Below are 12,598 nucleotides of genomic sequence, written 5' to 3'. Positions count from 1 at the left end.
GGGTATTTACCCCAAAGACACAGATGTAGTGAAAAGAAGGGCCATATGCACCCCAATGTTCATAGCAGCAATGTCCGCAATAGCCAAACTGTGGAAAGAGCCGAGATGCCCTTCAACAGATGAATGGATAAAGAAGATGTGGTCCATATATACAATGGAATATTACTCAGCCATCAGAAAAGATGAATACCCAACTTTTGCATCAACATGGATGGGACTGGAGGAGATTATGCTAAGTGAAATAAGTGAAGCAGAGAAAGTCAATTATCATATGGTTTCACTTATTTGTGGAACATAAGGAATAACATGGAGGACATTAGGAGAAGGAAGGGCAAAATGGGGGGGGCGGATTGGAGGGAGAGATGAACCATGGGAGACTATGGACTCTGAGAAACAAACAGGGTTTTAGAGGGGAGGCGGGAGGGGGGATTGGTTAGCCCGGTGATGGGTATTAAGGAGGGCACGTACTGCATGGAGCACTGGGTGTTATTCGAAAACAATGGATCGTGGATCACCACATCAAAAACATGTATGGTGACTAACATAACATAATAAAATTTAAAAAAAACAAACCAACCATTGAATTAATGGACTTTATTACTTTGATACTTGTCTGATTTGAGATTTAGAAAAAAAATTGATAATAAATCTTACCGATAGAGCTTAAATCACCATGGAATTATCTCGGAAGCAGTTCCTTAAAGCATTATATTGAAGAGATTTAATTTAAGTACATTAGTAATTTACATAGTTTATTGCATCTCTTATATCTTTAAAAATATGTCATTTTCCTTTTTTTCTCCCTCTCTCTCGCTCTTGTTTTTTTATTTTCTGGCAGCCGGTTCGAAGGCAGTCCCTAACCCCTCCTCCTCAGAACACCATTACATGGGAAGAATATATATCTGCTGAAAATGGAAAGTAAGTTTTTTTGTTTTATTTTATTTTGGAAAGTAGGGTTTTTGTTGTTGTTGTTTTTGTTTTTTCTGTTCACTGGTTTTTAGAAAGAAAGGTTTGTAAAAATGTGAATATTTAGGTGTAAAATTATTTTAGAAAGAATTTTTAGTTTTGTCTGAAGTAATTCTTTTATCTTGTAATATATGGATTAAGTGTCATGAGGGAGAGAAGCAACCCCAGTTACATTTGAATAAGTTGTGGAACCTTCTTTTTATACAACCCAAAAAACTTAACAGCACATTATTCTAAGAAAATATAATGTGAGGAATTTTCCACTGCAGTTGCTGGAGTTTTTCTATTATATGTGAACTTTTATATTTTGTTATTATCCTCAGTCTTTAGCATGGCGGGTAAAGCCATTCACTGGTTTTCTACTCTTTGCCTTTCTAAGCTCATCCCGTCACTATCTGTTTCAGCCTGTGCCAGACCTCTTCTCGCCATCCTTACATAAGACCTTGCTTAATGTTACATGACTGATCCTTACTAGAGTACCTATTACATTACATGGTTTGTATGTAGTAAATACTTACTGAACAAAAGGATGATGAGTGAACAAATGGTTTATTTTGAATGAATAAATAGATTTTTTTCTAGCCAGCCCTATCAAAAAAGGTACAGTTATTTATAGAAATCTTTTTTCCTTTTGGTGGAGAATAAAATATTACCTACTTCCATGATTAGGAAGAAGTCATGACTTTTTTTTTTTAATATTTAAGGATTATTATTATACTTTTCTAACTTCTCCCAAATGTTTCCAGCTTATAACAGTCTAGAGTTTATATAGAATTTTTTATTCTTTACTTCTTACTGGTCAGTGCTAAGAAGTATAGACAGTAAAAGAGATTGAATTGAATAGTGATTTTAGAGATATACAATATTTTTCAACTTTACTTTTTCTAGAAATTTGCTTTATTCCTAAAAATAGTGATTATTAAAATTTAATATGAAATTTGTTGACTTTGATCATTTTTTCTGAACTTCTACCTTATGTTATTTTCTTTTTTTGGTACCCCTATCTCGTTTCTTACACATCTTAAGTCCCTTTAGCATAATTTAAAATTATTTCTATACAGAGTAAGGAAAATTAATTTATTAATGATGTCATTAGAAGTGGACAGATTCTTCATAGGAAGATGGTAGCATGTAGAAAACGTTTCCTAATTTTTTGTTTTTTTCCCATTTTAGAGCTCCTCATCTGGGAAGAGAACTGGTGTGCAAAGAGAGCAAGAAAACATTTAAAGCCACAATAGCCATGAGCCAGGAATTTCCCTTGGGAATAGAGTTGTAAGTTTGTTACTAACTATACAAGTCTATGAAAGAAACTAAGAAACCCTAAAGGCTGTAATAATATTTGCATCTGGGTGTTGCATTTGAGTCCTTTGAAATGAAAAAGCAAATAGCCATTGATTTGATAGTTCATGCACCCTTCTAGACAATTTCTATTTCACAAATTATTAGCATTTTTACTATTTTAACCAGATAAATTTTTGAAGTTTTTTAAAATTATAAAAATAGTAAATGAATCCATGCTTATTATAAAAAATCTAACAGCATGGAAGTTTACAGAATAAAAATGAGTTTACTTTTACCTTACTAATAGTTAATAGGTGAATAACTGGGGTATTTTTGTCTAGATTTTTCTGTGTGTTTTTGCCTTTTTTTTTAATTAATTAAAAAAAATATTTTATTTATTTGACAGAGACATAGCGAGAGAGGGAACACAAGCAGGGGGAGTGGGAGAGGCAGAAGCAGGCTTCCCGCCGAGCAGGGAGCCCGATGCGGGGCTCGATCCCAGGACCCTGGGATCATGACCTGAGCCAAAGGCAGACGCTTAACGACTGAGCCACCCAGGCACCCCGCCTTTTTTTTTTTTTTTTTTAATAAGATTGAGGAATAGTTACATTTTTGTTTTGTGAGTTTCATTTTTTCTTTTAAAAATGAGTGTATCTTGGAGTTCTCACAATAATTACATTTTTATCTCTTTTTCTTCTTCCCTTGGTATTTTGTAGTATTGATGTACTGTCCTTTATTTTATCATCCCCCTACTGATAAACATTTTGATTATAGTTTGTCACCATTGTAAACAGTACTGAACATCTTGAATATATCCTTTCAAACCTATGCTCATCAGATGTTCATTTAAAAAAATCCAATTTGTGGGGCACCTGCGTGGCTCAGTTGGTTAAGCATCTGCTCTTGATTTCAGCTCAGGTCATGATCTCAGGGTCATGAGAATGAGCCCCTCATTGTGTTGGACTCTGCACTGGGTGTGGAGCCTGCTTAAAATTCTCTCCCTCCCTTTCTGTCTGCCTCTCCCTCTAAAAAAAAATACAGTTTGGAGAGATGGGTGGAATGGGAGTGGTGGGTAGGGGCAGCTGACTGACAGAACTATAACTTCAGGCTCTCTCTAAAGTAGGGGATAAATTGAAGCACCAGGCTATTTTTCCTTCTTAGTTTCTTCCCCTTCTAATCTAGCCTAGTATATTAAAAATTAATTATCATGGAAGAAAGAAGGACTCATTTTCTACAAAAGATATACATGTCTCATACTCCTCAGTAACCAGAATTTAGGAAAATGGGTATAATGAGCTATACAGCTCTCAATCTGTAGATTAGAGAGGAAGATTGATAGTTGTGAGAAGATGTGGGAAAGGCATTTAGCCATACCTACAAATCTGGATAATTCATCCTATCTTGGATCCAGCTGACTCAAGAATCACCAGTTTTAAGTTCTAATAAAGAAGAAAAATGTGGCTAATTGTAAGATGCTATCAATTTTATGAGTTATCCCAATTTCACAGTAAATATGTGAAAAAATGGGTACATTAGAATTTTTTTTTTTTAAAGATTTTATTTATTTGCGAGAGAGAATGAGAGACAGAGAGCACGAGAGGGAGGAGGGTCAGAGGGAGAAGCAGACTCCCTGCTGAGCAGGGAGCCCAATGTGGGACTCGATCCCGGGACTCCAGGATCATGACCTGAGCCGAAGGCAGTCGCTTAACTGACTGAGCCACCCAGGCGCCCAAGTTCTAATAAAGAAGAAAAATGTGGCTAATTGTAAGATGCTATCAATTTTATGAGTTATCCCAATTTCACAGTAAATATGTGAAAAAATGGGTACATTAGAATTTATAAAATGTGGCCTTTATAACATTCTGAAAAAAAACAAGAAACATAGCTTGTAAGAGCCAGACAAAATATTCATTCTAGAATAAAACATAGGTCAAAAACAGAAGAAAATTCCTTGTAAATGCTATGGAAAAACGTAAAAAGTGTGAAATAAGTAAACTAGGTCATTCTAGATGATACGATAATAGAATGAAATGAAAAGGAGATTATAAAGCTAAGGAAATAAATTAAGCACTAAATAACACTATCGCAGAACAAATACATTAGAAACAACAGTGAACACAAAAGATGGTGGCTGAAAAAATTTGATAGCTCATAGTGAATTTAATGAAAAAAGTTTAAAGGAATTAGAGAAGCAGTATTTATGGAGGACAAAGAGGGTTCAACATAAGGATCACTGGTGATCCACTTATATAGAAAGCCTCCAAAATGTAACCAAAATAGTATTCAAAGTAGGGTAAAAATTTCTCTGTAAGGAAAAACTGAATCTGTAGCATAACATTAGGTTCTAAGAAAAATCTAAGAATGATTAGTAACAATAATTATCCTGATTAAACTATTGGACTTTGATTGTAGATAAAGAAATCCAAAGGCATTCAGGCAAAAAAGAGGTAAAAACCTGGCTTTACATTTTTTCACATCTTTACATTTCTGAGACAAAGAAAATGTGATCAGGTAGTATATCTGGCTAAGATGTCATTTAGATATCAAAGCAATTGAAGAAAACATAGAAGAATTCAAAAACATAGCAGTCATATGGGTCCATTTTGAAAGAAAAATACTACTACTTGAAGATGAAATCCATTCAACTAAGAGATGAAAGAAGTTACAGTTAAAGGCTAATGTAATACTGAATTCTGGGAGACATGAAATTATAATTCAGAGGGAAAGAAGCATAAACTGAAATTTAATGCCAGCCAAATTTCCCTTTAAATATGCAAAAAAGAAACTCATTTATGAAATCTGTAAGAAATCAAGGAATACAAAGAATATAAGAGCCCTTCACACATATAAAATTGACCATGAAATTCAGCCACCCAGTGAGACTAATTAAAGAAGTCAGGACTGTGTAGACCTCAGGAAGAACATGGGTATAAGCCTTTTCATTTAAAAATAGATCTAAAATCAAACAACTGTGGAAATTATGGCTTTACAATCAAATGTAAATGTTGTAAACTTTAACACACTAAACACAGTAATAAAACAAAAAATCAGGAGGAAGGAGGTGACATTTCCTCATCCTTAACATCTAGAAGTCAATACTACTGTCTGAGTTTGATGCATGTACTTATAAAACAACATAAGGATATAAAGAAATCAGTTTGAAAAATGATAACATTTTTTTTTCTCCTTCCATTTTTCAGATTATTGAATGTTTTGGAAGTAATAGCTCCCTTCAAGCACTTTAACAAGCTTAGAGAATTTGTTCAGATGAAGCTTCCTCCAGGCTTTCCTGTAAAACTAGGTAAGAGAAAATTTACATGTAATTTCAGTGTCTATTAGAAATATGGAGCTGTTTACTAACATTTAATAAGAAATGTGTTTTGAAGGAAAATGATTTTCTAGTTGCTTAGATTTTTATAAAGTTTTTCTGTGATTACATGGATCAAGATTCATGTTTTATCAAATATGTAAAGTGCCCAATGAGAGTTCTAATTCTACTGGATTTAAGTTAAATGTAAGGGATATGCAAATATTTCATACGAGAGGGTATGGATGAACTTATAATGCACTGTGATAATGTCTTCTAATGTCAAATAGGGAGACTGGATTTTAGCCCAAATTTTTAGCAGATTTTTGAGTTTCTGAACAGTGGGGATGTTTCTGGGATCAACAGTCACTGTTCATAGGTAAAGTAATACTCATATATTTTATTTTTCAGTCTTACATGTTTAAACTTAACTTCATCTTAAGCAATGATCTTTAAGAACAGTTAACTCCCATTTTTGTGCATATTTATCTAAGTATATCAGAAAACTGGGAACAAGAGACTATTAAAAGATTCTTTAGGAGTTTAGGCTTAGATTTAGCATTAAGCTTGAGGAGAGCCTTTACTACCACCTCTACTCTATTTGGATGGTATTAAATATGTCACCAAATATTTAATCAGTGCTTGCTATATGCCAGATGCTTTTCTAGGGGTGAGCCAGACAGTAAAAGTGTCTGTCCTCTTAGTGTTTACATTCCAGTGGGAGAGAAAAATAAATGTATAGTAAATTTAACCTTTATTTAATCTCTCAGATGGATTTTACTTTTTAGTCAATGTTACTGAAACCACATTTCAGAATAATTAGGCCAAAATGCTTTTCTCACAGAAATAATGCTTTCATTGCTAAAAAGCAAACATGACCTTTTCAACTTTACAACCTTGGAAATAAGGAATTTGTTTAAAGTGGATTTTAAAACATTTCAGAATGTCACTATAGATTCCCTTTGTGATGAAAAAGTACTGGAAACCCGGTGTCTACTTGAAGAAAAATCAGCATAGATATACAGTATCTTTACAACACCAGAAATGATTTGAAAACTAAGCAATCAAGAGATGTGTGTTTGAGTTATGGGTCAGGATCATTATGTGATCATTTCTGCAGAAGCTAAAATCCCACTGTAATTTTCTATTACCAGAAAATAGTTGAAGCATTGGACTCTCTTCTAGGTACTGTATTTAAAGTGCCAAACTAAAATAGTGGGCAGGGATTGAATATATGAGAGTTTCAAACTATCCCAGCATTCACATCTGTTTAAGTCCCCAAATACCTTTTTAAGTCCTAAACCCCAGTCAAACCCCACAATACAATATAGATTTGTATGCAAAAGAAATATTTTGATTATGTGAAAAGGAAAAAAAATGTCTACAATACTTCTTTGCAGGCATTTCTCTAATGTAGACATTCTTAACAAGGGATTGATAATCTTTTGCTTGCATACTAAAGTTATTGGGAATTTATCTTTCTCTCTTTTGTCTTTTTGTCCTTCTTTTGAATTAACCCTGTAAAACTCTAGCCCTGGGTCTGTTTAATCTTCCACCATTTCTGTTTCTGTGCTCAGGCTTAAAAATACAATTGAAGGGAAAATTATAAAAATTTAGAAATTGTTAAGATAATTATGTTTTCAAAATCAGCCAGAGCTTTAAATGCTAATTATGAATAATCTTTTCTCTTTTTGCTTCTCCTTCCATTCTACTCAAAGGCTAAATTTGAACCTCTTTTACCAGTCCCCAGCTTCTCCCACTACTTCCTTCCACAGTCTAAGCAGATGATTTTTGCTTCCTTAGTTACAAAAAAAGACAATCAGAAATGAGACCTCCCTATTACTCCCAAGCCCCCATACAGACTTTTTTGTCCCAAGTCCCACCTTTTCCTTTATCTTTCCTATCTCAGTGGAAGTGGTACCCCTCTTCTTAGCTTGAATAATCTCTTCATTTATACTATGGATCTGTTCTCACATCTCTTTTAAGAACCTTGCTCTCCCCATATTTTTCTTTTATCTTCAAACTCCCTTCTCTACTGCTTTTTCTCTCTTAGCTGTTAGGCTTTGTTCAGGTCTTTCTCCTTTTAAAATTCAACCAACTAAATAAAATAACCCCTTTAACTCTTCCCTACCCAGCACTTGCCTTTAATCTTTGTTTTTCATAGCTTGGCTACTTGAAAGTCTAGTTTTATATCTCCATTGTTACTTTCTATGTGCAGTTTTTTTGTAAAGGGGAGAAGTTGAAGGGACATAAAGGGAGACAGAATTTTTCTACTTCACTTGAACTTCTAAAATGATGACACTAGAAGACTATGATACGTTTTATATGTGTACACACACACACATATATATATAATATATAGCTAAAGAAGCTATACAAAGAGGTACATTCAAAAACACTAGATAAATGAAATGAAAATGAAATTCTAAAATAATCAAGTAACTTATAGGAAGGTAAGAAAAGAAAACAAAGAAATGAAAAACAGAGACAAGTAAAAAAATAAAATGTCAGACTTAAGTCCTAATATGTAAATAATTCCATTAAATGTAAGTAGTCTAAATAGACTATTTAAAAGGTAGAAATTGGCAAAACAAATTAAAAAACATGACCCAAATATATATTCTCTTCAAGAAACTGCCTTCAAATATGATATTGAAAGCAAAAGGATGGAAAAGAATGTTTCATTTAAACATTAATCAAAGGATAACAGGACTAGCTCTCTTAATGTTAGATAAAGTAGATTTCAGAACAAAAAAAATTACCAGAGACAGATAGGGATATTATATAATGATAAAAGGATCAATTCATGAAGAATAGCAATTCTAAATGTATATGCACCAAACAAAAGAGCTACAAGGCAGGTAAAACAAAAACTGAAAGAAATGAAAGAAAAATCTACAATTATAATTGGAGACAGTTGATACAACAACTAGACAGAAGATCAGCATGGATATACAATATCTTTACAACACCATAAACTAAAGCACCTAATTTGCATTTACCCAACATTAGCTAAATACACATTCTTTTCAAGTGCCTATGGAAGATATACCGAGATAGGCCATATCCTGGTCCATAAAACAAACCTCAATAGTTGTAAAAGAGTAAAAAAAATCAACCATAATAGAATCATACTAGACAACAGTAGAAAAAGAAGAGCAAAATAAGCCTAAAACCAACAGAAAGAACGAAGAGAGTAGAAATCAGGGAAAGAGAAAACAAAAGAAATCCAGAACATCAATGAAGCAAAGAGCTGGTTCTTTGAAAAGATTGATAAAATCAACAAATTTGCAGCAAGAGTGATAAAAAGGGAGAAAACACAAATTATCAGTATAAGGAATGAAATGGGCTAGCACTACAGGCCCTGCAGAAATCAAAAGGATAATAAGTACAATAAGGAATGAAAGGGGGAGAAAAAGGCATTCAGAGCAGAAAGAAAGAAAACCTTCTCTGTTTGCAAGAGACATGATTCTGTAAGTAGAAATCCCAACGATTCTACCAAAAACTAGAATTAATGAGTTCTGCAAGATGGCAGGATACAAATTAAACATGTAAGAATCAATAGTATATTTCTGTATACCAGCATTGAACACATAGACACCAAAATTTAAATATTAAGTACTTTTACAATTGCTAAAAAAATACTTAGGCATAATTTTAACTAAACGTACATTATTTGTATGTTGAAAATTGTATAACACTAATGAAAGAAATGAAAGGAAGATCTAAACAAATGGAGAGATATACCATGCTCATTGATTGGAAAATTCAACATAGGAAAGATGTTAATTCTCCCCACATTACTATACAGGTTTAACACAGTTCTTGTCACAATCCCAGTAATATTTTTTTTGTAGATATAGACAAGATTATTTTAAAATTTACATGGGAAGGCGAAGAATCTAGAATATCTGTATTAGTTTTATGGGAATGCCATAACAGAATACCACAAACTGAGTGGCTTAAACAACAAATTTATTTTCTCATGGTTTTGGAGGTTAGAAATCTGAGCTCTTTCTCACAGCCTTCTGAGGCTATCCATGCCTCTCCCCTAGATTCTGACGATTTTCCTTGGCTTATAGAAGAATCACCCCAGTCTTTGCCTTCATCTTCACATGATGTTCTTGCTGTGTGTCTCCAAATTCCCCCCACTTTTGTAAGGACACTGGCCATTGGATTAGGGACCACTATAATGGCTTTTAACTTGATTACTTCTGCAAATTACAGACCCTATCTGCAAAAAAGGTCACATTCTGAAGTACTAGAAGTTAGGACTAGAACATATTATTTCTTGGAAGGGAAAGAATTCAACCCACAACAATAGCCAAAACAATTTTGAAAATGAAGAATAAAATGTGAGTAGTCTACTCAATTTCAGTATTTATTATATAGCTATAGTAATCAGGACTGTGTGGTATAGGCTGGCGGATGAACATATAAATCAAAATAACAGAACAGAGAATCCAGAGATAGACCCTCATAAATATGCACAACTAATTTTTTATAAAGATGCAATAACTGTTCAGTGGAGGAAAGATAGCCTTTTCAACAAATGATGCTGGAGCAATTGGACATCCAAAGGCAAAACAAGGAACCTCTACCTAAGTCCTGCAGTTTATATAGAAATTAACTGAAAATGGAACAGAGACTTGAATTTAAATGTTAAATGTAAAACTATAACACTTTTAGGAAATAAACAGAAAAAGCCTTAGGGATATCGGTTTAAGCAAAGACTTCTTAGACTTCACACCATAAGCATGATCTATAAAAAGAAAAATCAATGAATTGGACTTCATCAAAAGTGGAGACTGCTCTGTGAAAGACCAGTTAAAAGAGAGAAAACACAAGAACTTTTAAAACTCATCAATAACAGAACAAACAGGCCCATTAGAAAAGAGCAAAAAACAGACATTTTACCAAAGAGGATATATAAATGGAAAATAAGCACATGAACAATGTTCAGTATTATTAACCATTAGGGAAATGCAAATTAAAACCACAATATCACTTTATACACCTAACAGAATGGCTAAAATAAAACATGTGACAACACCAAATGTTTGTGTAGATGTGGGAAAACTGGATCACTCATTATGGGTCAAATTTCTTTGTAATAGCTGCGAACTAGAAACAACCCAGCTGCTCATTGCACATTCTCTTTATCGCTTCCACTCTTACTATGTTTATTTTTGGTATTCATGTTGTTAAATCTACTGGATACTTTCTGTTACCAAGATTTGACTCTCTTTTTGTAGAGTCCTTGTCCCAGTGAATGATAGTTTTTCTTCAGATTTCCTCTGACTTCTTTGATAGAGTTCTCTCTTGATTTTCTTCCTGCCTGTCTTGCTGCTCCTTCTGGAGCACATTTCTCCTTTTACTCTTGTCAGCCTACATTGTATTCTCATTACATTGGCTAAAACTTAAGCCAAAGCATGTTACTACTCTGCTCACAGCCTTCCATTGGTTTTCCCTTTCATCCAGAGAAATAAATAGCCAAAGACTTTTTGATCTAAACCCCACGTGATCTGAGTGTCTATCTCTCCCCTGACCCCTTCTCCTGTTCATCTCCCCTTCACTTGGCTGTTAGCCACACTGGTCTCTTAACTGTTCCAGTATACACCAGACACTTTATTTTTCAGGGCGTTTGTACTTGTTCCCTCTACTTGGGATTTTTTTGCTCTAGACAACTGTATGGTTCATACCTCAGGTTTTTGCTGAAAGGTCACTTTATTGAGGTTTTCTTACGACCACCCTATTAAGAGCTCTTACCCCAATACTGAGACTCCTTTCACATTACCATGCTTTACTTTTGTCTGTATACTTAGTCACAGATACTTTTTACTTCTTTACTAGGTCTCCCAACCAGAATATAATCTCCATAAATGCATGATTTTTTCCTCTTGGTCACTTGTTTTGTTCCCTTGTTTCCAATGCCTAATATGGGTCATTAACTTTCTGAAGGATAGTAAATATTTTAGGCTTTGCGGGCCATATGGTTTTTTTTTTTTTAATTAATTTATTTGACAGAGAGACACAGCGAGAGAGGGAACACAAGCAGGGGGAGTGGGAGAGGGAGAAGCAGGCTTCCTGCAGAGCAGGGAGCCCAACGCGGGGCTCGATCCCAGGACCCCAGGATCATGACCCAAGCCGAAGGCAGACGCTTAACGACTGAGCCACCCAGGCGCCCCAGCCATATGGTTTCTGTCACAACTACTTAATTCTTGTTGGAAAACTTAAAGCAGCCATAGACAATAAGTAAATGAACAGCATCCTGTGTTCCAATAAATTTTACTTAGGGACACTGGAGTTTGAATTTCACGTAATTTTATCCGCATGAAATACTATTTTTTGTGTGTGTTTTTTTAGCCGTTAAAAAACGTAAGATCTTTTGTTAGCTCATAGACCTTACAAAAACAGGCCAGGCAATGGGCCTTACTTTGCTGACCCCTGAATTAGAACAGCGTTTGTTACTAATATACACAAATGGATGATTCCCCCCCCCCAGAAATAACTGGGAACTCTAATCTTTATGTAGATTTTTGTGTGTGTTGTTTTGTTTTGTTTTTTCAGAAGAATATTACTTTCTGCAGTAAAATACTAGCCATGTAAAAAGTAATTTACTCTTTACCGTTATTCTAGACAAACGCTCACCTTAGCTTTCATAGAATCATTTCAGGGTTTTAAAGGAAGCTTTACAGTTGTTTATTTTGTAGGTGAAATCCCTGAGGACCATGAATTAAATGTTTTATAGGAATCAGAAACCAAGTTTTCTGATTTGTGCTCTTTCTAAAAACTCTTATTAGGGATAAAACTAAGGAGAGTGATTAAAGTATTTGGCCATTTTTAATGTCAGATTTCACTATAATTTCAGTGAGAAATGTATTTTATGTAAAAAAATGTTAGGCTGTGTTGGCATGATATTACTCCAATTCTGATGAGACTTTTTATCGCATATATTTAAGTGATGGATTGTATTTAGTATTTTAAAACAAAAGAGATTAATGTATTTCTCTTGCTTTAGAATGGAAATAAATCAGCTCAGAG

The 12,598-nt window shown here is 34.1% G+C and overlaps 1 protein-coding gene across 2 annotated transcripts in view; it reads left to right on the top strand.

The window, feature by feature from the left end:
• ANKRD13C (ankyrin repeat domain 13C) overlaps positions 1-12,598 on the top strand; it is an 88,759-nt gene that overhangs the window by 73,538 nt on the left and 2,623 nt on the right. For both annotated transcript variants that reach the window (XM_081818621.1, XM_081818620.1), the window contains 3 exons: positions 839-918; positions 2,140-2,238; positions 5,448-5,548. In XM_081818621.1, the coding sequence (XP_081674747.1) occupies positions 839-918; positions 2,140-2,238; positions 5,448-5,548 (280 nt within the window). The remainder of the gene's footprint in view (positions 1-838; positions 919-2,139; positions 2,239-5,447; positions 5,549-12,598) is intronic.

The sequence above is a fragment of the Leptonychotes weddellii genome, chromosome 4, assembly GCF_054177405.1.
Source record: "Leptonychotes weddellii isolate Sample4059 chromosome 4, ASM5417740v2, whole genome shotgun sequence".
Taxonomy (NCBI): domain Eukaryota; kingdom Metazoa; phylum Chordata; class Mammalia; order Carnivora; family Phocidae; genus Leptonychotes; species Leptonychotes weddellii.
The sequence above is the reverse complement of the archived record's forward strand: the minus strand, read 5'-3'. Positions and strand labels throughout refer to the sequence as shown.